The sequence below is a fragment of the Musca autumnalis genome, unplaced genomic scaffold (assembly GCF_047663935.1).
Source record: "Musca autumnalis isolate F117 unplaced genomic scaffold, ASM4766393v1 scaffold_5, whole genome shotgun sequence".
In the NCBI taxonomy this organism is placed as follows: Eukaryota; Metazoa; Arthropoda; class Insecta; order Diptera; family Muscidae; genus Musca; species Musca autumnalis.
Genome location: NW_027412088.1, coordinates 30,992,634 through 31,019,620, shown reverse-complemented (window position 1 = coordinate 31,019,620; position 26,987 = coordinate 30,992,634). Strand labels below are relative to the sequence as shown.

At 35.8% G+C, this 26,987-nt stretch overlaps 2 protein-coding genes across 2 annotated transcripts in view; one reads left to right on the top strand and one right to left on the bottom strand.

The window, feature by feature from the left end:
• The window catches only part of LOC141404730 (uncharacterized), a 423,099-nt gene that overhangs the window by 80,709 nt on the left and 315,403 nt on the right, over positions 1-26,987 (top strand). The gene's annotated exons all lie outside the window — the stretch shown is intronic.
• LOC141404973 (uncharacterized) lies at positions 15,413-16,266 on the bottom strand. The gene is made up of 2 exons (XM_073988850.1): positions 16,121-16,266; positions 15,413-16,049 (listed from the first exon to the last, which is right to left on the bottom strand). Exons 1-2 carry the CDS (start codon positions 16,184-16,186, stop codon positions 15,552-15,554), a joined length of 564 nt encoding a protein of 187 aa, XP_073844951.1. The 5' UTR covers positions 16,187-16,266; the 3' UTR covers positions 15,413-15,551.

The window sequence follows — 26,987 nt, the reverse complement described above, 5'->3', positions numbered from 1 at the left end:
ATAAATAATAAATAATAAATAATAAATAATAAATAATAAATAATAAATAATAAATAATAAATAATAAATAATAAATAATAAATAATAAATAATAAATAATAAATAATAAATAATAAATAATAAATAATAAATAATAAATAATAAATAATAAATAATAAATAATAAATAATAAATAATAAATAATAAATAATAAATAATAAATAATAAATAATAAATAATAAATAATAAATAATAAATAATAAATAATAAATAATAAATAATAAATAATAAATAATAAATAATAAATAATAAATAATAAATAATAAATAATAAATAATAAATAATAAATAATAAATAATAAATAATAAATAATAAATAATAAATAATAAATAATAAATAATAAATAATAAATAATAAATAATAAATAATAAATAATAAATAATAAATAATAAATAATAAATAATAAATAATCTATATATATAAAAGAGCTTAGTGAGTGAGTGAGTTACTGAGTGACTGAGTGACTGACATATCATCGCCCAGACGAAACCGCTGAAGCTAGAAAGCTGAAATTTTGACTGTGGGTTGCTGTCGGTGTGTAGGGGTGAGATAAGGCTGGGTTTTTGGAAATTCGACCTAGAAGGGTACGAAAAGTACTAAAAGGTACTAAATATGGTACCCTTTGTATTAGGCAAACGGGAAGAGCTAAAATTCTGAAATTTGGAATGAGGGTAACTGATGGAGATTTAGAAAGATGTACCAAAGGGTTTTTGGAAATTCGATTTATAAGCGTACGAAAAGTTACTAAATTTGGTACCAATTGTATATTTTGAGCGAATATAGCTTCAATGTTCATATTTGGTATGGAAATCATGGTTGGGAAGTGGTGTTGATATAAGGAAATTACTGTACTTTTGGAAATTCATACTTATGTGTACGAAAAGTACTAAATGGTACCAAATTTGGTACAATTTGGATTTAGATAGACATGGAAACCTGAAATTTGGAATTAAGATTACTGATGGAGTGAAGGATTGAGGTAGTTTTGGAAATTCTTACTTATGGGTACGAAAAGTAGTAAACGGTACTAAATTTGGTACAAATTGGATTTGGGTGAACGGATAGAGCTGGAATCCTGAAATTTGGAATTTAATTACTTTTGGAGTGTAGGATTGAGTTAGTCTTGGAAATGTATACTTATGGGTGCGGAAAGTACTAAATGGTACTAAATTTGGTACAATTTAAATTTATTTGAACTGATAGAGTTGGAATCCTGAAATTTCGAATTAAGGTTTCTGATGGAGTGTAGGATTGAGGTAGCTTTGGAAATTCATACTTATGGGAAGGGAAAGTACTAAATGTACTAAATTTGGTACAATTTATATTTGGGTGAACGGATAGAGTTGGAATCCTGAAATTTCGAATTAAAGTTACTGTTGGAGTGTAGGATTGAGGTAGTTTTGGAAATTCATACTTATGTGTACAAAAAGTACTAAATGGTACCAAATTTGGTACAATTTGGATTTAGATAGACATGGAAACCTGAAATTTCGAATTAAGGTTACTGATTGAGTGTGGGATTGAGATAGTTTTGGAAATTCATACTTATGGGAACGGAAAGTACTAAATGTACTAAATTTGGTACAATTTATATTTGGGAGAACGGATAGAGCTGGAATCCAGAAATTTGGAATTAAATTACTTTTGGGGGGTAGGATTGAGTTAGTCTTGGAAATTTATACTTATGGGTACGGAAAGTACTAAATGGTACTAAATTTGGTACAATTTAAATTTAGTTGAACGGATAGAGTTGGAATCCTAAAATTGCGATTAAGGTTACTGATGGAGTGTAGGATTGAGGTAGTTTTGGAAATTCATACTTATGGGAACGGAAAGTACTAAATTTGGTACAATTTATATTTGGGTGAACGGATAGAGTTGGTTACTGTTGGAGTGTAGGATTGAGGAAATTCGTACTTATGGGTACGAAAAGTACTAAATTTGGTACAATTACGAGTTGGGCGAACGGATGGGGCAGGAATCCTGAAATTTTGAACTAAGGCTACTGTTAGAAAGTAGAATGGAAGTAGTTTTGAAAATTCGTATTTATGGGTACGAAAAGTACTAAATGGTACTAAATTTGGTACAATTACGATTTGGGCGAACGGATGGAGCTGGAATCCTGAAATTTTGAACTAAGGCTATTGTTGGAGAGTAGAATGGAAATAGTTTTGAAAATTCGTACTTATGGGTACGACAAGTACTAAATGGCACTAAATTTGTTGCAATTACGATTTGGGCGAACGGATGGAGCTGGAATCCTGAAATTTTTAACTATGGCTACTGTTGGAGAGTAGAATGGAAGTAGTTTTCAAAATTCGTACTCATGGGTACGACAAATACTATGTGGTACTAAATTTTGTACAATTAGGATTTAGGTTGAACGGATAGAGCTGGAATCCTGAAATTTTGAATTAAGATTGATGTTGTAGAATTTGGAAATTCGTACTTATGGGTTACGAAAAGTAATAAATTTGGTACAATTAAGATTTGGGTCATCGGATAGAGCTGAATTTCTGAAAGTTGGAATAAAAATTGCTGGTGAAGTATAAGATTGGCTACTGTTGAATTGTAAAATGGAAGTTGTTTTGAAAATTCGTACTTAAGGTTACGAAAAGTACTAAGTGGTACTAAATTTGGTACAATTTGAATTTAGGGTGAACAGATAGAGCTGTAGCCCTGAAATTTCGAATTAACATTGATGTTGGAGTATGGAATTGAGATAATTTGGAAATTCGTACTTCGTAGGCTACATTTGGAGTATAAAATGGAAGTAGTTTTGAAAATTCGTATTTATGGGTACAAAAAGTACCAAATTTGGATTTGGGTGGCAGCCAAACTGATAAGACGTGAAATTTAGAATTAAGCTTGCTGTTGGGTTGTAAGATGGAGTTAGTTTTGCAAATTCTTACTTACGGGTAAGAAAAATACTAAATTTGGTACAGTTTGGATTTGGGTAAATGAATAGAGCAGGAAACCTTAAATTTGTAAGTGAGATTAATGTTAAAGTGTAGGATTGAGATAGTTTTGGAAATTCGTACTTATGGATACGAAAAGCACTACATTTTGTATAATTTGGATTAGGGTCAACGGATAGACCTAGACCAGCCAAGATCATTCATATACGTTAACGTATGTGAGAATAACAATCAGTCGTCGTTGAGCAGCCGACAAGTAAACATGTGCATGGATATACGCATAATTTTAGTGGGGACACTGAACAAACCCGCACACACCCGCCACATGTTTACTGATCACAGGTCTAGCAACCACTGAATGCTGATACAAACTTTCTTGTGATTCTCCCACTACTTTACTCTCTTTTTTATTTTGAGCATCAATGACCTAGACCCTGAAATGTGGAATTGAGATTTCTGTTGGAGTGTAGGATTGTGGTAGTTTTGGAAATTCGTACTTATTGGAAAAGAAAAGTACTAAATTTGGTACAATTGGTATTTGGAATCTGGAATCCTGAAATTTGGAATTTAGATTATTGTTGAAGTGTAGGATTGAGGTAGTTTTGGAAATTCGTACTTATGTGTACGAAAAGTACTAAATGGTATTAAATTTGGTACAACTTGGATTTGAGTGAACGAATAGACCTGGAATCCTTAAATTTGGAATTGAGATTACTGTTGCAGTATAGGATTAAGATAGTTTTGGAAATTCGCACTTATGGGTACGAAAAGTACTAAATGGTTCTAAATTTGGTACAGTGAGTATTTGGAGGAACGGATAGGGCTGGAATCCTGGAATTTGTAAGACTACGGTTGGAGTGTAGGATTGAGACAAGGATGTAGTTTTTGAAATTCGTACTTATGTCCACGAATCCTGTTTTTGGAATTAAGGTTACTGGTGAAGTGAAGGATTGAGGTAGTTTTGGAAAATCGTACTTATGGGTACGAAGAGTACTTAATGGCAATTTGTTGTTGGGTGTAGGGACAGTGCTGGAATCTGTATTTTTTGGATTTAGTTTAGTTGGTGTGCAATGTTGGTCTCGCTGTTACCATGCAAGGGCATGATACGGCAGATTTTTTGAAAATTAAACTCAAGCGGTACGAACAGTACTACGAACAGTACTGATTAAAATTGGTATAAGTACAATAAAATTTTCAGTGTTCGCCATTTCCACATTATATATTGTTTATTTGTTTTTTATATCCTGTCCGCATACGAAGTAGCGGGCACTTTGCTAGTATATATATATATGAAATTTGGATGGTTACACTTCTGGTACAATAACAGCTAAACCATTTTCAAAATCGAAAAATGACGATGTTTTTAAGATGTTTAAGATAAATTCCCAAATAATAGTACAAAAGAAATGTTGAAAAGTTTATTTTTTTACTTTTTTGGCAAAATAACAAATGTTTCACACTGGTATAAAGGAAAAATTGTATTGACAAGTTTAAAAAAAAATAAGAAAAAATAGTAATCATTCGAATCCCACTACCAAATTAGTCTTAAAATTTGTGTAATTATTCGTAGTTCAATACAAAAAAAGAATCAAGAAAATCGAAGAGTACTATCATTGATAAAAATTGGTTTTAAATTTTAAATCGCGAAAATTCCATCCAAACTCACTTTGCAAACATTTTTTATATTTTTTATTAGATAGCTGATAAAACAGCAAAAAATACAAAAAAAGATGTTTTCTATTTGGAACAGTATTAAAAAAGTTATGAGTGTTTCTTGCACCGTTAGTCAAAAAAATTCTTAAACTATACTTAAATGGTTTGCTGGTTAGCAGCATCACCACAGCAAAAAGTAAGGGAAATCAAAAACCTCATCTTGAAAAAATTGTCCGGTTTCACTCAGAAACCCCCATATAAAGAAAAAATAAGAGATTAGCCTATATAGGCCAAAATTTAGGAAAAAATATTGTGCACATTTTATTGGTATAGGAATTTACTCTCGGAGTCGACCCGGAGTCGGAGTCGGAGCCGGAGTCGTGAAAAAAACTGGCCTGGAGTCGGAGTCGGAGTCGAGCCGAAAATACCTCGACTCCGAAACCCTGGTCCTAACAACTTCATGTAGAGCTGGGTCTGTCGAGAGTCCTTAAGGTAAGCGTGTTGACTTGAAGATATGTTATTTGAGTTCTCCATCTTTTCTCGAATATATACGTCAAAGAGCCTTTCGAGTGTTTTAAGCAGAAATGATGAGAGACTTATGGGTCTTAAGTCTTTAGCATTTTCGTGACTACGTTTTCCAGCTTTCGGTATGAAAACAACCTTTACCTCTCTCCAACTCGTTGCGACGTAGTTTAGGGATAGACATCTACTATAGATGTGTACTAACCAAGGGTTAATTATGCTCTCCGCGCTTTGAAGCATATTTGGCATTTCTGGCCCCAGGATAGAAGCTATTGATAGCCCATGTAACATTATTCGGACTTATTATCTTTCCGGCTTCAATGTTGTCTTTATTTATAACTGTATTGGTTTGCTCTTCGATGGTTCTATCCGTGCAACCGGGGAAATGCGTTGTAAGAAGGATTTCAAGAGATTCGACCGAGTTTTCTGACCAGGTACCGTTATTTTTCATTATGTTTTGTGGAATTTGAGTGACCCTTTGCATTAACTTTGCTTAGTCTGGCTGTATCTTTGATGCTATCTTGAGATCCACAGTATTTAATCCAGGATTGCTTTTTTTTCCCTGGCTATTGCTTTTTTATATTCCCTAAGCGTATCCTTATATGGCTGCCAGGATCCGCTTTGGTAGCTGACGTTGAATGCTTTTCGTGATTGTTTTCTTAGCTTTGAGAGCTTGGACGTCCACCATGGTGGATAATGTTTCTTTAAGGGCGTCAATGGGCATGAGACTTTAAAGGCTGTATCTAAGGATTTCTCTAGAATGGATATAGTCTTTTCTATACCTGCTTCGGTTTCATCTGTATGTGGAATATTTGGAAGTTTGTCCTTCAGAACCCTTTCGAACTTTTCCTAGTTCGTTCTTTTAGGATTGCGAAAATATATAGTGGGCGTTGCCTTTTCAGATATGTTGAATAGTATCCAATTGTGATCTGAGAAGGACCTCTTATCGGATACTATCAATTTGCCGTCGGTCTGATACTAGCGTAAGGTCGATGACCTCCTACCACCCTCTAAAGTTCTCCGAGCTTGGAAATACAAAAGTTGGGTTAGTACCTCTGTTGCATATTGTGAGGTTGTTAGTATTTATGAAATCTAAAAGTGAAGGATGGTATATACACTTTCATACGGGCAAAATGTGGCTCATCGAAATAATGGTTTTAGACCCCAAGCATGTTTGGACGAAATGTGTTTCAGACAATTTGGAGTTGATTTTGCCATGTCCGTCTGTCTGTCTGGCTGGAGCACACGATAACCCTCAAACGGTTGAACCGATTCGGTCCAAAATTGGGCTTTCGTAATATTTTGTTCAAACTTAGTTTAAGTTCGAAAATGGGTTATATCGGTCCACTCCTTCCGGTATCTCCCCCACAAAAGTTCAAAAATGTTAGGAAAATGTATGCGCACTATAACTCTTGAAGGGAGTAACCGATTTGGTCCATACTTTGCACATCGTGAAATTTCTACCAGACTTAGATGAGGTTCCAATATGGACTAAATCGATCGACACCTTCAGGTACCTCCCACACAAAATTTCGGAAAAGTGCAGTTTTGAACCTGCAATCGAATCACTTTGATTTTTTCTGTAGCAACTTGTATTCACTGTCCCCCATACGACGGTACAAGTTTCATTAGGGACATGTCCATACTTCCTGAGAAAATATCCTGAAAGATGCAGAAAAACCGGATGACACAGTGTGTAGTGGTTGGAGCGCAAGATAACTTTCGAACGGATCAACCGATTTAGCCCAAAATTTGGCCTTCATAACATTTTGTCCAAACATAGTTTAAGTTCGAACATAAGCCAAAGTTCAAAAATGTTCGGAAAAATTGTTCGCCCGATAACTCTTGAAGGGAGAGCCCGATTTGGTCCATACTTTACATATCCTAATATATCTACTATATATAGATCAGGTTCGTAGGTGACGTAGGGGATGGAAGATACCAAGGAACGGTCCTGACCGGTTTTAACATGGCAAAGCCCAGGATTTATCTTGGTCCCTCTTTCATCCCAAGTAGACACTGACCTCCCCGTGGTGTCACCTGGGGAACTGCCTTTAACACCCGTTAAAAGTAGTGAGCTAACATGTGCCGCGCGTTCACCCATAAGAACGTTAAAAACTTGGGTTTGGGCGTCGGGTTAGTAACCCTCCCCTAGAAAAAACAGCCTACTATGAAAAAACGAAAGAAAAGAAAAACAAACCCCTCTAAAGTTGACGAACCCCGCAAACGTTTTAAGGACCATGATCTGCGAATCTGCACCTGGAATGTTCGCACTCTTTATAGAGAAGGTGCAGTCTTCGCATTGGCAGACGTACTTGAAAAGTACAAGACCGATATTACTGCCATACAGGAAATACGATGGATTGGGAAAGGCGTCACAACAACACCAAAAGGTGACGCACTGTATTATAGCTGCCATGACGTAAAGCATGAGTTTGGTTGTGGATACGTAGTTAGTCGGAGACTAAAACATCTTGTATCCAGCTTCACTCCAGTGAATGAAAGACTTGCTGCAATTCGAATAAAAGCTAAATTCTTCAACATCAGCTTTATCTGCGCTCATGCTCCCACTGAAGAAAAGGATGAACAGACCAAAGATATATTTTACGAGCGCTTAGAAGAAACATATGACCGTTGCCCTGCCCATGACATTAAAATCATTCTAGGCGATTTTAATGCCAAAATTGGAAAGGAGAATATCTTTGGCCCAACAGTCGGGAAATTCAGCCTCCACAGTAAAACATCTGACAATGGTATGAGGCTGATAGACTTTGCAGCTGCAAAAAACATGGTAGTTAGCAGTACCAGATTTAATCATCTCGATATTCATAAGGGCACCTGGCTGTCTCCAGATCAGAAAACAAGAAATCAAATTGATCATGTTGTGATAGATGGAAGACATTCATCGAGCGTGTTGGATGTACGATCGTTCCGAGGCGCAAACATTGATTCGGACCATTACCTTGTAGCAGCAAAGGTACGCACCCGCTTAAACGTGGCAAACAAAGTACGAACAGACACAACACGAAAGTTAGACATCGGTAAGCTGCAATCACAACAGATAGCCACAGCATATTCCACTCAACTAGCCCAATTGCTTAATCAAAGCACTCCTCATCCCGATAACATATCAGCGCAATGGCAAAGCATTGCCCACTCCATGCAAACAGCCGCAAAATCCATACTTGGATACCAGAGACCTCCACCAAGGAATCCATGGTATGATCAGGAGTGTCGTGCTGCCACCGAAGAGAAAAATGCTACTTTACAATCCGCAGCAACGCGTAGCGCACGAGAGAGATACAGAGAGAAAAGGAGAGAGGAGAAACGTCTTTTCCGCAGGAAAAAGCGAGAGATGGAAAAGCGGGAGTGTGAAAAAATCGAGATGTACAGGAGCCAGAATGAAGTCTGAAAATTTTACCAAAGAGTCAAGCATCAAACTGATGGCTTTGGTACAGGCACATCCTCCTGTAGAGACCAACAAGGTAATTTGGTAACTGATACAGATAGTGTACTCAGGATATGGAAAGAACATTTTTCAAAACTGTTGGTATCCAATAGCAGCGAAGACGACGAAGATACCACATTGAATGTATACCGCCCAGCCAAGATGAGGTAAAGACAGCAATAAATCGGCTGAAGAATAATAAGGCAGCAGGAGCCGATGGCTTACCAGCCGAGCTGTTCAAAACCGGAGGCGACACGCTGATAAGGTGTATTCATCAGCTAGTTAGCACCATCTGGCAGGAAGAACGAGTACCCGACGATTGGAACCTGAGTATCCTGTGCCCCGTCCACAAGAAGGGAGATAAGACTGTATGCTCTAACTATAGGGTCATAAGTCTAGTCCCTATTGCCTACAAGATCGTGTCAGGGATATTGTGCGAAATAAATAAAATAAAAGCCCATGGTCAACGAAATAATTGGACCATACCAATGCGGCTTTAGACCTGGCAAGTCCACCATTGACCAGATATTTACCCTACGGCAAATCCTGGAGAAGACCCAAGAGATGCAGATCGACACTTGCCACCTTTTTGTCGATAATAAAGCAGCCTTCGACAGCCCGCTGCGTTCAAAGGTATTCCAAGCCATGTCTGAATTTGGTATCCCCGCAAAGCTCATCCGTCTTTGCAAAATGACTTCAACTGACACGAGGTCCTCAGTTAAAATAGGAAAGAACCTCTCCGAAGAGTTTGGTACCAAAAGAGGTTTCAGACAAGGAGACAGCCTTTCGTGTGATCTCTTCAACATCCTGCTGGAAAAGTTTATACGAGAGGCAAACGTCAAAAGAAGTGGCACAATCTACACCAATAGTCACATGTTACTTGCTTATGCTGATGATATAGACATCATGGGTCGATCAGTAAAAGAAGTAACTGATACCTTTATGAAGGTCGAAGGAGAATCTGCTAAAGTGGGTCTGCCGGTAAACGGTGAAAAGACTAAGTTGATGGTGTCGACGCGCAATGCGTCCATTGAGCTCGGACCGACTGTGGAAGTTGGTTCCTATAATATTGAGGTAGTAAAAGACTTCGTCTACCTCGGCACCTCCGTCAACACAACAAACGACATCAGTTGTGAAATAAAAAGAAGAATTGTATTGGCCAACAGATGCTACTTTGGATTAAGTAAGCAGTTTAAAAACAAAGCCACATCTCGTCAAACACAAATAACGCTCTACAAAACACTGATACTACTCGAGCTGATGTATGGTTACGAAGCCTGGATACTTGCGCAAGCAGACATGGCAGTGCTTGGTGTGTTTAAGAGAAAAATTCTTCGAAAGATCTACGGACCAATCTGCGTTGACGGTGAATATCGACGTTGCATGAACCACGAGCTGTATCTGCTATACAACGACATCAATATTGTTAAACGTATCGAGATGCAGCGATTGCGTTGGCTAGGCCATATCATAAGAATGAGCGATGATGAACCCGCTAAAAAGGCGTATGTATACATGCCACATGGCGTTGCACGCAGAATTGGCAGGCCAAGGAATAGATGGCGCAAACAAGTGGATGATGAGATGAAAAGGCGCTGTATTCCAGAGTGCAAAGCAACAAATAAAGAGGAATGGAGATCTCTTCTTAGTTCGGCCTATAGAACAAATGTTCTGTAATGGGCCAGCTAAATAAAAAAAAAAAAAATAAAAAAATACTTGAGAGACTTTAAGAAACCCAAAATGTGAGTTTTTGCGAAATTTTCTAATGTACATTTTTAGAAGGAATTTTCGAGGTACTTAGTGGGAGCAAAATTGTGAATTTTGAGGAATTTTCTGGAAGTAGACGAGTTTTTGAAAGACTATCGAATATAGAAGCATGGATTTAACTTTTGCTGTACGGAATGCCGGGAATAATTAATGAACATCCAACCTATAAACGTCATTTGTTTAAAAATTATACTTTTAAGACATTACGACACTAAAAACGTCCATCCATTATTTAAAGAATAAACTAATTTCAATATTTTGAATTTAATTTCCCATTTAAAACAACATTTCAATTATTTGTTATTTCCGTTAGTATATTTAAAACGCTTTTTTAGCTTCTTGTTTCCTTAATTGAGTAAAACAAGAAGAAGAAACAGAAGAAGCCATTAACAATTTGTCAATGGAACAATTCTGAATTTAATAACTAATTTAAATGGGTCATTTACTTTTTTGGTCAATTTACCAAAATATAGAAAAATCAAAAAAAAGCTTCCTAAATGCAATTGTCATGCTCTATGATTTCAATACAAGTTTCTGTCTATTGTTAGACTGACAGAAAGTTATAACTTTTTGCAATGCAAGTTGTTATTTTTTTCGTTTACGTTTCCGGCGTTTTGAATTACTAAGACGGTGGGAATTTCTTTTTAATCGGAAAATTAGCATAACAAGTTAATAAAAACCATTCCATTTTTTTATTATGGCCATAATGTGATGTAGCCAATGCAATTGGATTTGCATATACATATAAGTTTTATTTATTTTTTATTTTTTGCTGAAGAATTAATCCACAAGATACCATTGAAGGCAACCATATTTGATGAGAAAGTAATTTTGAAATATTATTTATTAGTTCACAAAGGGAAGCTGAAGTCGGAAATACACAGTATGGGAAAAATATTTAATATTAATATTTTTTATTTATATATAGATTTATTACATATATTTTAAGCATATTTGAGGACTTTTAAGGTCTAATAGCTCAATTGTAAGGAGAATTAATGAAATTATTAAACACCTTGGTTGCTTCGATATATGTAAGCCTTTTTTCCAGACCGGAAATCAATTACAAATATGTTTTTTTCTTTTCTATTGCTATTGAGTGCCTCGCCGGAACTTCAAAATCAGGACTCCTCCTAAATATTAAATAAGATCATATAGTTGCACTCTCCTATCCCAGCGTTAGATTTGTAAATCACTTAATTTTTATTATTTTAAATTCAAGCAGCGTTTAGCGTAATTTTAAAACATTGTGTTTTTTTCTGCTCTAAATTTAATGTTTTTTTAGCGGTGAATGTTGTTTTAATTCAAGTTTCCTTTGGTAATGTTGGTTTTCAAAGGCGGGGATGGAGGGTTTAAATTTCATTGTGGCGTTTTTTCTTTGCCGGCACACTTTTAAGGCTGCTACTTTTCATTAAAGATTACAATGTTTGTGGAGTTGAGTTGTGTTGAGCAAAGACTGGCTGACGGTCCATAAACGAAACAATTTGATTGTTTTAAAAACGGTAATGGTATAGTTTTTCCACCATAATAATGCAACAAGCAAAAGACACTCCTTTTGTTGTTTAGTTTCCAGCATTTGGTTTCATTTTTGGTTTCACTTGAGTTTTTGAAAAATAAGCTTTTAAAATTGGAATGTGTTTTTTGGTTTGTTTCATATTTTTGCTTTGCGGATAAAAATGTGGTTAATGCCCACCGCTTCCTGCCTACCCAACTGGCTGGCTGGCTGTCACATGGGGGAACAATGATAAAAACCACATAGTTTTTTTATTGTTTGTAAATTGTTGCCCTGACTTAATGGTAACACTGAAAATTTCCTAGATAATTTTTACAAATGTGGTTTATAATCAATTTTTTGGTCATTGGCTGCCAAGTCAGGGTTTTTGTTTTAAATATCCCACCAATGAGAATGGGAAAATTATTTGGTTTTTCAAAAATATTCAAACGAGAAAAAAATCAATGCAAAAATTGTTCTGTGTGCTAATGTTGCCTTGACTCTTGTATTTTATTTTGTTTGTTAATTTGTTAAGATTAAATACTTGAGGTTTCTTTTAAATCAAACAGACAGAAACAACAATTGTTGACAGTTTAAAATCTGACAAACGAATTGTGGAAATTTGTGGGAACATTTTTTATTAAAATTGTTAATTGACGGTCATCTTTAAAACAAAAGACTTAGGAAACGAACTTGAAGTGCCATCAGTAACGTATGGGCCACGAGGTATGCAAATGTTGAGGTCTTTCCGAAGGAAGTAAAATGCACGTGGATGTTTTAAAAATTATTTTTCTAAGAAATACACAAACGTGGATTTTTTTTAAAAAATTATTTTTCTAAGAAATACACAAACGTGGATTTTTTAAAAATTATTTTTCTAAGAAATACACAAACGTGGATTTTTTAAATATTATTTTTCTAAGAAATACACAAACGTGGATTTTTTAAAAATTATTTTTCTAAGAAATACACAAACGAGGATTTTTTAAAAATTATTTTTCTAAGAAGTACACAAACGTGGATTTTTTAAATATTATTTTTCTAAGAAATACACAAACGTGGATTTTTTAAAAATTATTTTTCTAAGAAATACACCAACGTCGTTTATTTTAAAAATTATTTTTCTAAGAAATACACCAATGTGGTTTATTTTAAAAATTATTTTTTTAATAAATACACAAACGTGGATTTTTTAAAAATAATTTTTCTTAGAAATACACGAACGTGGATTTTTTAAAAATATTTTTTCCAAGAAATCCTCGAACGTGAATTCTTTTAAAAATTATTTTTTTTAAGAAATACACAAACGTGGATTTTTTAAAAATTATTTTTCTAAGAAATACATAAACGTGGATTTTTTAAAAATTATTTTTCTAAGAAATACACTAAAGAGGATTTTTTAAAAATTATTTTTCTAAGAAATACACAAACGTGGATTTTTTAAAAATTATTTTTCTAAGAAATACACAAACGTGGATTTTTTAAAAATTCTTCGTCTAAGAAATACACAAACGTGGATTTTTTAAAAATTATTTTTCTAAGAAATACACAAACGTGGATTTTTTAAAAATTATTTTTCTAAGAAATACACAAACGTGGATTTTTTAAAAATTATTTTTCTAAGAAATACACAAACGTGGATTTTTTAAAAATTATTTTTCTAAGAAATACACAAACGTGGATTTTTTAAAAATTATTTTTCTAAGAAATACACAAACGTGGATTTTTTAAAAATTCTTTGTCTAAAAAATACACAAACGTGGATTTTTTAAAAATTATTTTTCTAAGAAATACACAAACGTGGATTTTTTAAAAATTATTTTTCTAAGAAATACACAAACGTGGATTTTTTAAAAATTATTTTTCTAAGAAATACACAAACGTATATTTTTTAAAAATTATTTTTCAAAGAAATTCACAAACGTGGATTTTTTAAAAATTATTTTTCTAAGAAATAAACAAACGTGGATTTTTTAAAAATTATTTTTCTAAGAAATACACAAACGTGGTTTATTTTAAAAATTATTTTTCTAAGAAATACACAAAAGTGGTTTATTTTAAAAATAATTTTTCTAAGAAATACACAAACGTGGATTTTTTAAAAATTATTTTTCTAAGAAATACACAAACGTGGATTTTTTAAAAATTATTTTTCTAAGAAATACACAAACGTGGATTTTTTAAAAATTATTTTTCTAAGAAATACACAAACGTGGATTTTTTAAAAATTATTTTTCTAAGAAATACACAAACGTGGATTTTTTAAAAATTATTTTTCTAAGAAATACACAAACGTGGATTTTTTAAAAATTATTTTTCTACGAAATACATAACGTGGATTTTTTAAAAATTATTTTTCTAAGAAATACACAAACGTGGATTTTTTAAAAATTATTTTTCTAAGAAATACACAAAGGTGGATTTTTTAAAAATTATTTTTCTAAGAAATACACAAACGTGGATTTTTTAAAAATTATTTTTCTAAGAAATACACAAACGTGGATTTTTTAAAAATTATTTTTTGAAGAAATCCACAAACGTGGATTTTTTAAAAATTATTTTTTGAAGAAATCCCCAAACGTGGATTTTTTAAAAATTATTTTTTGAAGAAATCCCCAAACGTGGATTTTTTAAAAATTATTTTTTGAAGAAATCCCCAAACGTGGATTTTTTAAAAATTATTTTTTGAAGAAATCCACAAATACCTTGTGTTTTATTGCCCCTTTTAACTATTTCTGCAACATTACCAAATTTGTCTTGACAATTATCTTCGTTTTGAAATTTTTAGTTACTTAAAAAATAACAAACCAACAACATTTCATACAACCATCTCATATTTCTTGGGACTCTTTGTATGTTATATTCTCCGTTGCTTTTATTTTTTACACACACACATAGTTTATCATCTTCAGCTGACCATATGATATTTTTTCATTATTTGCAACATACATCTGAACATCTCAATCCACATGTCCCCACAATTAAAAAACAAAACAAAAAAAAACTTCATACGAATTAGGGCGTAACACTGCTCTGCAGTATTTACAAATTCAAATATATTTATGAATGTACAGATTTCATAAATTTGTTAATCTATTTTTTGTTGTTTTTTGCCTTATCATACATATGTAAATCGCCAATAAATTAACATATGAGGTCGTAATGCTGGATGTTAGGGGTCGAGGAAAAGCTCTAAATTATATTGGCATATATTTATTTGACAGGTAACCATGCATATTTTCATATTTTTTGACATATATATTTTTATTACCAGCTGGGGTCATAACTTTATATTGTCATCTATAGGGGGGTTTTGCATTCAAATCAAACCAATGAACTCAAAACACGAAAACATTGTCATTTGGTAGGGCAAGAAGACATTCCATCTTGAGAGAAAATATGGCTCAAAATAGCCCGAACAGCTTCAGGGGTATTATTATTAAAATGTTTAATATTTGACACTAGAATTGAAGACTTTTTTTCGTTTTCAAAACAAATTTCCTCTCCATTTCCAAAAAAAAATTCTTTCTTTACTCTCTCTCCTTACTTTTAAACAATTTAAGAACTATAATATGTTTTTTAAAGATTTATTTTGACTAATTTTATTAAAATTTTCAAAAATCTAGACACTAATTGGTTAGTGATCGGTTTTGTTTTTTTAAACCAATTTATAAAATTTAGAAAAAAAAAACACAAAAGATCCTCAAACAATTTATAAAGGCTTCTCAACTCTTACCACCACCTTGAGATGCATTTCAATTTCATTACGGGCATAGGCCTCAACCTTATACAAGCCGTATTCCAAAAGATTTGGAAAACCATCGACTGGTACATCACAGTCAGTAACATCGATACGTTTTTTACCAAAAGGTGCCACAAATTCCTCATCACCTTCAAATTGGGGAGCAGCAGGGGCGCATTCCTTAATCGTTGGCATAATATAGGCCTTGTAGTGGAAGTTGATGAAATTTGTCAAAATCTCATTGTCAATGACAAACGGTGTCAACTGATAGTCCTGTTCACGTTCGGTTGAGCTGCGATAGACACGAACATCCACGACTGTTGAATCATCCAAATCTTTTTTGAAATCCAGAAATCCACTAAAGGCATAAAGGCCACGTCCCAAGCGTTTTTCTTTTACCGCAATATCGGCAATGTCAGGATCGGTAGTTGAGGCTTCAATGCTTATCAACTCATAGGTCCAATTTTTCTACAAAAAAAAAAAAAAAAAATATATTAAAGGATACAGAAAAATCATTTTACCCCATAAATCTCACTTACCTCTTCCCCCAGTATCAGGGATGCATAAATCAACGTCACAATTATTGATACTTTGGTGAACAACATTTTCAAATAGCTTCACAACCAACTAATGAATGCTTGAATTTAATTAATTGTATTATGAAAATTATCCAACTTTTATAATGGGTTTATATTACGTGATTTAACACATTTCCATCAGTTGTCAATTGGTAAACATGTTGTTTGAGTATCCGTATCAATTAATCTCTTGTTTGTCAAGTCATCGTAATTAGGTCCCAGCTTGTAACCTAGACATTGACATGTCGCTACAAATTATGCCGTGATTAATTTATAAATCATATTTCCTTGTAAATAAATAAAAAATATGTAAAGCAATATTTTTTTATTGACCAATTAACATTTTTCATTGGTAATCGCCACAATGTATCTCAGAGAAAGCAAACATTATTCTCCGCATCTATTTAAAGCAAAATATGCATCCACTATAATGAATCACGTTAAAAAACATTTTCCACACACATACCTAAAAAACAAGGGGAAAATATCTTGAGAAGGTCTTTTTGTCAATAGAAGGAATGCAAAAGGTCTTTAGATAGTCTTCTGCCTTTAAACATTCTTACGAAGTTTTCATTTTGTAAACGATCTTCAAAGGACCTTCAATACATAGAAGACGTTTGGAAGGCCTTCTGTGTACAGGAGATATTGATGAGTTAAATCTGTATATAGAAGAACTGTGGAAGACCTTTTTATCTACAAAAGACCGTTAGCTGGTCTCCTGGGTGTAGGAAACCCTTAGCAGGTTTTGGTTATAGAAAACCTTCTAAAGGTGTTCTTTCTACAGAAGAGCTTGACAGAGATTTCTTTCTACAGAACACCCTTAGATGATGAACACATAAAGCATGTCTTCTGTCTCTAGAAGACCTAACGAATGTATTAGAATATATTCTGCCTGTAACACCTTCAGAAATTTAATCGGTTCATAAAAGATCTTTGGAAGGCTTCTGTCTAAAAGAGACTTTGAGAAGGTCATCTGTTTACACGTAGGATAAAAAAGGCCTCTCTAACATACAGTGACTGTCACTGAAAAAGATGCAACCTAAAATAAAAAAATGTAAACGTTGACGTAGGGGATGGAAGATACCAAGGAACGGTCCTGACCAAAGCAAAATTCTTCAACATCAGCTATATTTGCGCTCATGCTCCCACTGAAGACAAGGACGAACAGACAAAAGATATATTTTACGAGCGCTTAGAAGAAACTTATGACCGTTGCCCTGCCCATGACATTAAAATTATACTAGGCGATTTTTAAGCCAAAATTGGAAAGGAGAATATCTTTGGCCCAACAGTCGGGGAATTCAGTCTCCACAGTGAAACATCTGCAAAAAACATGGTAGTTAGCAGTACCAGATTTAATCATCTCGATATTCATAAGGGCACCTGGATGTCTCCAGATCAAAGAACAAGTAATCAAATTGATCATGTTGTGATAGATGGAAGACATTCATCGAGCGTGTTGGATGTACGATAGTTCCGAGGAGCAAACATAAATTCGGAACCCTACCTTGTTGCAGCAAAGGTACGTACCCGTCTAAACGTTGCAAATAAAGCACGAACAGACACAACGGGGAAGTTGGCCATCGATAGGCTGCAAACACAACAGATATCCACAGCATATTCCACTCAACTGGCCCAACTGCTTAATCAAAGCACTCCTCGTCCCGATAACATATCAGGACAATGACAAAACATTGCCCACTCCATGCAAACAGGCGCAAAATCAGTACTTGTATACCAGAGACCTCCACCAAGCAACGCGTAGCGCACGAGATAGGTATCGAGAGAAAAGGACAGAGGAGAAACGTCTTTTCCGCAGGAAAAAGAGAAAGATGGAAAAGCGGGAGTGTGAAAAAATCGAGATGTACAGGAGACAGAATGAAGTCCGAAAATTCTACCAAAGAAACATCGAACTGATGGCTTTGGAACTGGCACATCCTCCTGTAGAGACCAGCAAGGTAACTGATACAGATAGTGTGCTAAGGATATGGAAAGAGCATTTTTTCAAACAGATACCACAGATCCAATCCCGGAAGATGGTATTGAATGTTTACCACCCGGCCAAGATGAGGTTAAGACAGCAATAAATCGGCTGAAGAATAATAAGAGAGCTGATGGCCAGTGTAAGCAATATTTCTGAAAACTATTTTCAAAGAAAAGTGTACAAAATTTTGTTTATGCCCTGATTTTTACCTCTATCATGGAAACGCCGTTAAAGACTAGTATAATATAGGGCAAGTCTGGCTAATACAGGACTAATTTCCATATATCATTAGATGGTTTTTACATAACCCTAAATGATTTTTATACCCTCAGCATTTATGCTAACGAGGGTATATACACTTTCATACGGGCAAAATGTGCCTCATCGAAATAATGGTTTTAGACCCCAACTATGTTTGGACGAAATGTGTTTCAGACAATTTGGAGTCGATTGAGCAATGTCCGTCCGTCTGTATGGCTGGCTGGTGCGAATGATAACTCTCGAACGGTTCAAATTTTGGCTTTCGTAATATTTTGCCCAAACCTAGTTTAAGTTCGAAAAGTTCGAAAATGTTCGGAAAATTTGTGTGCACGATAACTCTTGAAGGGAGTAACCGATTTGGTCCATACTTTGCCCATCGTAAAATGTGTACTAGATTTAGATAATGTCTCAATATAGACTCAATCGGTCCACTCCTTCGAGTACCTCCCACACAAAATTTCGGAAAAGTTCAGTTTAGGGCCATCTCTCGAATCACTGTGATTTTTGTTTTAGCTACTTGTATTCACTGCATTCAATAGCCTGAAAGTTGCAAAAAATCCCTATGACACCGTGTGAGGTGGTTGGAGCGCATGATAACTCTCGAACGGATCTGCCGATTCGGTCCAACATTTGTCCTTCGTTATATTTTTAGTTTTAGGCCGAAGATAGGTAATATCGGTCAACTCCTTCAGGTACCTCTCCCACAAAAGTTAAAAAATGTTCGGAAGAATTGTGCGCACGATAACTCTTGAAGGAAGTGACCGATGTTGTCCATACTTTGCACATCTTAATATATCTACCACTTATAGATCAAGTTCGAATATGGACTATATTTGTCCACTCCTTCGAGTACCACCCACAACAAATTTCGGATAAGTTCACTTTAAGACCAGAACTCGAATCACTTTGATGCTTTAAAGCCATTTGCATTCGCTACCTTCATTACGGCGGTAAAAGTTTTTTCAGTGGCAAGTCCATACTTCTTGAGAAAACAGCCCGAATGGTGTAGAAAACCCCTATGTAGCCATATGTAGCGGCCAGATAGCACGATTACTGTCGAACTGTTCAACCGATTTGGTCCAAAATTTGGCCTTAATCATATTTTGTCCAAACTTAAGTTCAGTTCAAAGATGGGCAATACCTGTCCACAACTTCCAGTACTCCGCCCCCAGTATTTAAATATGTCACTAAAATGGTATAACGAGGCAACCCACTTGGTGCAACTTTGGATCTCTTAATATTTTATCAAAATTTAGTTTAACTTCTAAAATAGCCCTTATAGGTCCTCTCCTTAGGGTACCTCCCCCACAAAAATTTAGCATTTGTCCTGTTTACAGCCATATTATGATTTCCGTGGACAAGTCCATGCTTCCTGGCATACTGGTCTAAAAGTTATACGATGACCCACTGAAATGACTAATGGGAGCGATACCTATCGAAAAGATATGACTCACAAAATGAGTAATAATAGTACATTCCTTCAAGTACCTCCTCTGCAACACTTTTGCCCTTGAATCCTAATCCATGTTTTTGTCGGCAAGTTCAAATGTCCGAAAAGGGCACAAAATTCTGAAAAGACCCTAAATACATTCGATCTGTCCGTAGATGGAAGTTTTAATTCATATTGGCTGACGGTATATCTCTGTCTCAGCCGACTGACACTTTTTTACATGTTATTTTTAACTTTTTAATAAATACATTGTGTTTAAGTTAGAACTGATTATTCCATTTAAATTGGTCCTATGAATTGCATAGACATATTCGTTGAAATCTCCTCATTCCCATTTATTACACTCCTGTAATAGTATGAGAGATTTCAACGAATATTCTCTTAACAACCGCCCATTTGAAGCATCTATGCAGTTATCAACATAAACACAAAACATAACTAATAAATAAAACAACAAGAAGATCGATCGACCGCTTGAATCGCAAGCACAAGAACCGCGCTTTATCGTAAGCATTGCTACATATCGTTGTAGAAAGTTAATATTGTTTACCAATAATAAACACCGGCAATTGAGCCAAGCTTTTTACTAAAAAACTATCGTGTTTTATTTTCTATTTCTTTACATTGTTATTGACGGCCACTCGTACGCATTTGGGCGTACTGGCTCCATTGGGGAGTCTTTGATACACTTGTTCCCCCCAAGTCCCTATAGTGCGGACTAAACACATTGTTTGACCAATCAGAAGTCCATAACCAAATTACAGTTAATTTAGGCCGAACATTTAGATAAAAACTTGAAATTGCCTGAAATTGAGTGGTACCGTTATATGGGGGCTACACCAAAATCTGACCCATGTCCACAATGATGGGGGGGTTTCTGTACAAGTGATAACTCGAAATGACAAGTTACAGCCAATTCGGACAAAAAAATTAAGACAAAATCCTCAAAACAACTGAAATCGGGTGGTACCGCTATATGGGAACTATAGGAAGAAATGGACCCATATTGGTTTTGGTTTCATATTCATGTATTGTCATCCAAATCTGAAAAGTGTGAAAAGTTTTAGTTCGATTGGTCAACTGCAACTGTGTTAAAAATGTGTTACTAGATTTGAACCAAATGGACACCAAAGCAAGTTAAATAAAACACTGTAAAAAGTCACACATTAAAAAAAAAGAATATATAGAAACAGTGTTGAAAGCTTCTCCTTAGTTGTAAAATATAACACATTTTCCGCAAAGTTGAAATCATCAGCGGGAAATCGGCATCTGGAATCAAATGATTGATTATATAATGTAATAAATAGGTACTTCCATATTTTAAATATACATATGTATGTATGTATATGAAAAATGTATTGATGTAATTACCAATATTAAATGCGATTTCTTCCCTGTCCAATAATTATAAAATGTATTGGGCATTTAATTTACTAAAAAGCACCAGTTTTTTAATAAACCACAAAACTCTGATTTATTCACTCACTTTACCATCTTTACTCAACGTTTGCATTTAGAAAACTGAAGAAAAAAGAACAACATAATTCATACAATCCTTTTTTTCTTTTCCTCTTCGCTTGCTTCGTTGGTTAACAACAACAAAGCACGAAATGCACGTGTTTGGCCGCATACACACACCACCAAAGCAAAAACAACCTTTTTTACCCTCCCGTCTTCGCTTCTGCGTCTCCTATTACACCATACACACAGCTCTTTATTATAAAACAGCATTCCGCAGCCGCGAAAGCCCTGTTGTTACTCTCCTTGACAAAATATCCACTCTCCACCCATAAAAAAATATGTTCTAACATAAAAAATATGTTGGTACCGAAACGAAAAAAATTGAGATATGTTACAAAATGTTGCAAACATATATGTATTTGTTTGGACACAAGCAAATTATATTTGGATCCAAACATATATTTGTTTGCAATCAGTCCCAAACAAATATTTGTTTGGATCGAAACATATTTCTGCGTGTATAGAAGATCCTTGGTTTTTGTTGATGTATCAGCATAGATTTGATGTTGGGTTGGCAGCCACTAGCCGAAACGTTTTTAGTTTCTGTTACTGTACAAATAACTTTTGTACATATTTTCGGCTCATGACAAGGCGTTGTAAAAACTTACCATTTCAATTAAATCTTCGTATGGATTTTCCAGTGGCCTAACAAAACTTTCATTCTTTTAGAGATTTGCCACGTATGTTTCCATAGTTTTTATCAATTGTAGAAATTTGTATAGGAAACATTACACATGACGATAATAAATATTTTATGACCCCCAACAAACATATGCATGCAGGTCAAAACCACTTGAAAACGGTCGCAGCAATCTAGTACTAGTTTCTAACACTTATTAAATAGAAGATAAGAGTAGCAAGATTGTATTTAGGTTAAGAAATATTTTGAATAAACCACTAACATCGAGCAGATCTTCTGCATCTTGTTATTCAATATACAGACTATCTGTGGCAGTCTGTTGGATGCACCAAGCGACTTTAATATTTACATTTGGTCCTTCGAGCCTTCCTTTTGTAGATAGAAAGGGAGGGCCGCGGGGGAAATCGAGCAAATAAAAATGACGAAACGAACTACGAGCGGAGAGGAGAGGAAGATTTATTACGAAGAAGGAGGTGATAACGCGAAGACGAAAAAAAACTACGAAGTGGACCGGCGGCGGGTACGAGAGAGTAGATGGACAAACGGAGAGAAATAACCATCTACAAGTAGGAACGAACGGAGAGGAAGAGCGAGCGGGGAAAAAGCTTAAGAATACGAAGAACAGAAACAATCACACGACGAAGCAAGAGAGTGGAAGAACGAACGGAGAATGGACGATCTACTCGAGAATACGAACGGAGAACAAAGAAAATCAAATATTTAAGCAGGAGTGTGCTCAATTACAAGAAGGGCATTACTATACAACAACGATGAACAAGAAGAGTGCATTTGTATGGTGAATCGTACGAAAACGTAAAGACGAGTGCTCATTTTGTTCAACTATGCTTTACAACAGCATCCGGCAAAAAGGGGCACACGTGCCCTTGATGAGAATAACAACCACCACTCAGTCTTCATTCAGAAGTCAAAGAAGAAGGTTCTGTTGTCGCTTGTTTCAATGATTTTTAATTTTAGCAATGCATTAACGCGCACGCTGTTTGTGGAGAGAGCGAGAGAGAGTCGTATGCGTGAGGCCGCAAACAATGCGTTTGTATTGGTGCCGATACCTGCTTTACAACAGCATTCGGCACACAACAACAATTTGTGCAAACACAGTTGTTAGTGCATAGTTTTTCAATTAGTGAGTGGAGAGCAATGGTGGGCAAATTGCGAGAGACTCATGTATTTTTTACACTTTTGTGTATGAGGCCGAGCATTTCTGCCCAACAGTGGTGGAGAGAGAAGCCGTCCTTGCTTGCTCGCGAGTAAAGGGCTGCGGAATGTTGATCTACAACAAATCGAAAAACGTATTTACAACGGCGGTGGGAAAAATGCGTTCGCACTATTCTTAAAACGAAGACGAGAAGATTAACTAGTGTAACGATCAAAAGTCGTGGCCTCGTTTTTGACTACAAGAAGTGTCTTATTTATTTCTTGTTTACATTGAAATAAATAAATCTACTTATGTTCATTATTTAAATTAACGGACAAACTGATCAGCTAGTGGCAAATGAGAGAAACAAAACTGCGATACTCTGGCGGTCAATAGTCAAACTAAACAACATGTGTGAATAAAACGAAACAATGTCTGCATACGATCAGCTGGGCTAGCTATGTTGGTGTGATGACCAGCCACCACCAACGGGTATAAAAGGAGGTTGCGAACAGACAACCGGGACAGTCGTCTATTGATGGCTGATGTGCTAAGTGGGGTTTTTAACGTTCCCTTGGCAAAGTGGAAGTAACGTAGCATTAGTCTGTTGAGTTGAGTGGGGGATTGCCCTCAAAGAAACAGAAATTAGTTTGTGTTGCGTGTTTATAGTCAGGAGGGGGATTCCCGTGCCCTGGCTGTAGACATATTTGTGTGTGTTTGGAGTCAAGTGGGGGATTGCCGTGCCCTTGGCCCCAGACATATTTGTGAACGTGTGAGTGTGTGTGTTTAGAGTCAGAAGGGGATTGCCGTGCCCCTGGCTTTAGACATCTGTGTGCGGCTGTTCAAAGTCAAGTGCGGGAGGGCACAGCAATCCTTTAGGCTTTAGACATATTATTTGTGAAGTGTTTGGAGTCAACTGGGGGATTGCCGTGCCCTTGGCCCCAGACATACTTGTGGAACGTGTGTGTGAGTTTAGAGTCAGGAGGGGGATTGCAGTGCCCCTGGCTTTAGACCTATTTCTGTAGTGTGTGTTTGAAGTCAGGTGGGGAATTGCCCTGCCTGTGGCTTCCGACATATACACAACTGTAGTTCCATGTCAACGTTCTTTGGTTTCTGCTGTGCCAAAACGGTTACCAACAATTCTACCGTCAGTATTCATCGGGCCGCTGCCGTGCCAAAGCCATCGCCAACTATTCTACCGACAGCATACTTCGGGCCGCTGCCGTGCCAAAGCCGCTGCCAACTACTCTGCAATCAACATTTATCGGGCCGCTACCGTGCCAAAGCCGTCGCCATCTATTCTGCCATCAACCCCCATCGGGCCGCTACCGTACCAAATCGCTGCCAACTATTCATCGTCATAATAATGCTCAATACAGTGTTGTGTAAAGTGTATTTTTTTAATTATAAATAAAGGATTGTTTATAAAGTTTTTAAAGAAAAATCAACTGTGTGCCTTTTCTCTCTGATGTCCTATTACAAATAAATTCTTGTGACGACCCTGGCCCCGCTGAATCTACCCCAGCTTCAAAGTGAAATTACGTTGTCACACTAGTACAACGAGAGAAGACGAATAATAAGAAAAAAACCTACGACAGAAGACGAGAGGAAGATCGAGAGAAGACGAACTCAAAAGATTACAAGGCCAAATCAGCAACACTAATTATTTATAAAACCACCAACACAACAAACTTGTCACAATGCAAATTCGTGAAGAGCCATACAGATTCTTTAAAGAGGTGGAACCTATGGCACAGGCACTAGAATTGAGGTGCCTAAAAATTTAATTTATTCAGATAATGGCAGAGATAAGAAACACAATAACGGAAGGAAAATACGTCGAAAGTGAATACCTTTTGAAAGAATTATTCGATAAGTTGGATAACCAGACTCGAGGGCATCCATACCAAAATTGCACTGAAAGGAGGAGCGAATTGTTTTGTGAATGAAGAGTGGGAGAGGGCGAACATGGAGATCGTCCTAGAGCAGAGGAAAATTAGGAAGAAAGTGTGTGCCATGAAGAATAAAGTTTGCGACTGTCCTAAATTTGATTTTTCAATGGAATCGAAAGGTAGTACAATGACGCTATCCAAGAAAGCAGTCAATTATAGTGACAGCGGTAAGAACTTGTCAAATGAAGCTGAACCATCATCCATGGCCAATAATCAATCTAAAGAAATAAACACCGAAAGCGGCATGGTGGGAGAAAAAGAAAAAGTGCCGGAGCCGTCAACAAACGAAATACAAAAAATTCCATCAGAGAGCGAGATTACGAAAACCCACACGCAAAATCTGAATTCTACTAACGACAGTCCAACAACATCTAAAACAACAACACATGGGACAACAATTAGCACGACACTATGAATATCAAGGCCATCAACAGCACCAGTCACCTTCCGATAGTCACCACAGTCATCTAAAAAGTTATCATCAGCAACATGAATCAGAGACAGCAGCAACAATTAGCCAAAGGACTCCACTCTTGGCCCTTGAAGAAGATGAAGTTAACAGTGATTTGATACCTCGTATCCATACTAACGGTGTTAATCTGGATGAATTACAACAGGAATTAAGTTGGATAACCAAAGGTGGAGACTCGAGGGGCATCCATACAAAAATTGCACTGCAAGGAGGAATTGGAATTGCTTTTTGAATGAATAGTGAAAGAGGGCGGATATGGATATTGTCCTAGAGCAGAGGAAAATTAGGAAGAAAGTGTGTGCCATGAAGAATAAAGATTGCGATTGTAAATTTGATTTTTCAAAGGAATCGAAAGGAACTACAACGACGCTATCCAAGAAAGCAGTCAATTATGGTGTCAAATGTCAAATAAGAAGGTGTCAAATGAAGCTGAACTATCATCCATGGCCAATAATCAATCTAAAGAAATAAACACTGAAAGCGGCATGGTGGGAGAAAAAGAAAAAGTGCAGGAGTCGTCAACAAATGAAATACAAAAAATTTCATCAGAGATCTAGATTAAGAAGCACACACGTAATATGAATCTGAATTCTACTAACGACAGTCCAACAACGGTGCAACAGCATCTAAAACAACAACACATGAGACAACAATCAGCACGAAACTATGAGTATCACCAGCACCTACCGATAGTCACCACAGTCATCAAAACAATTATCATCAGCAACATGAATCATAGACAGCAGCAACAATTAGTCAAAGGACTCCACTCTTGGCCCTTGAAGAAGATGAAGTTAACGGTGATTTGATACCTCGAATCCATATTAACGATGTTAATCTGGAGGAATTACAACAGGAATTAAGTTGGATAACCATACCAAAATTGCACTGCAAGGAGGAATTGGAATTGCTTTGTGCATGAAGAGTGGGCTAGGGCGGACATGGATATCGTCCTAGAGCAGAGGAAAATTAAAAAGAAAGTTTGTGCCATGAAGAATAAAGTTTGCGCTCGTCCTAAATTTGATTTTTCAATGGAATCGAAAGGAACTACAACGACTCTATCCAAGAAAGCAGTCAATTATAGTGACAGCGTTCAGAAGGTGTCAAATGAAGCTGAACCATCATCCATGCCCAATAATCAATCTAAAAAAATAAACACCGAAAGCGGCATGGTGGGAGAAAAAGAAAAAGTGCAGGAGTCGTCAACAAACGAAATACAAAAAATTGCCCACAGGCAATATGAATCTGAATTCTACTAACGACAGTCCAACAACATCTTAAACAACAACATATGGGACAACAATCAGCACGACACTATGAGTATCAAGGCCACCAATAGCACCAATCGCCTTCCGATAGTCACCACAGTCATCTGAATAGTTATAATTAGCAACA

Bases quoted from the DNA above. Each gene is read 5' to 3' on its own strand.
- LOC141404973 (XM_073988850.1), bottom strand. From the start codon at position 16,186: ATGTTGTTCACCAAAGTATCAATAATTGTGACGTTGATTTATGCATCC. The intron at 16,050-16,120 runs GTAAGTGAGATT...TTTTTTTTGTAG, and splicing joins CCCTGATACTGGGGGAAGAG to AAAAATTGGACCTATGAGTT.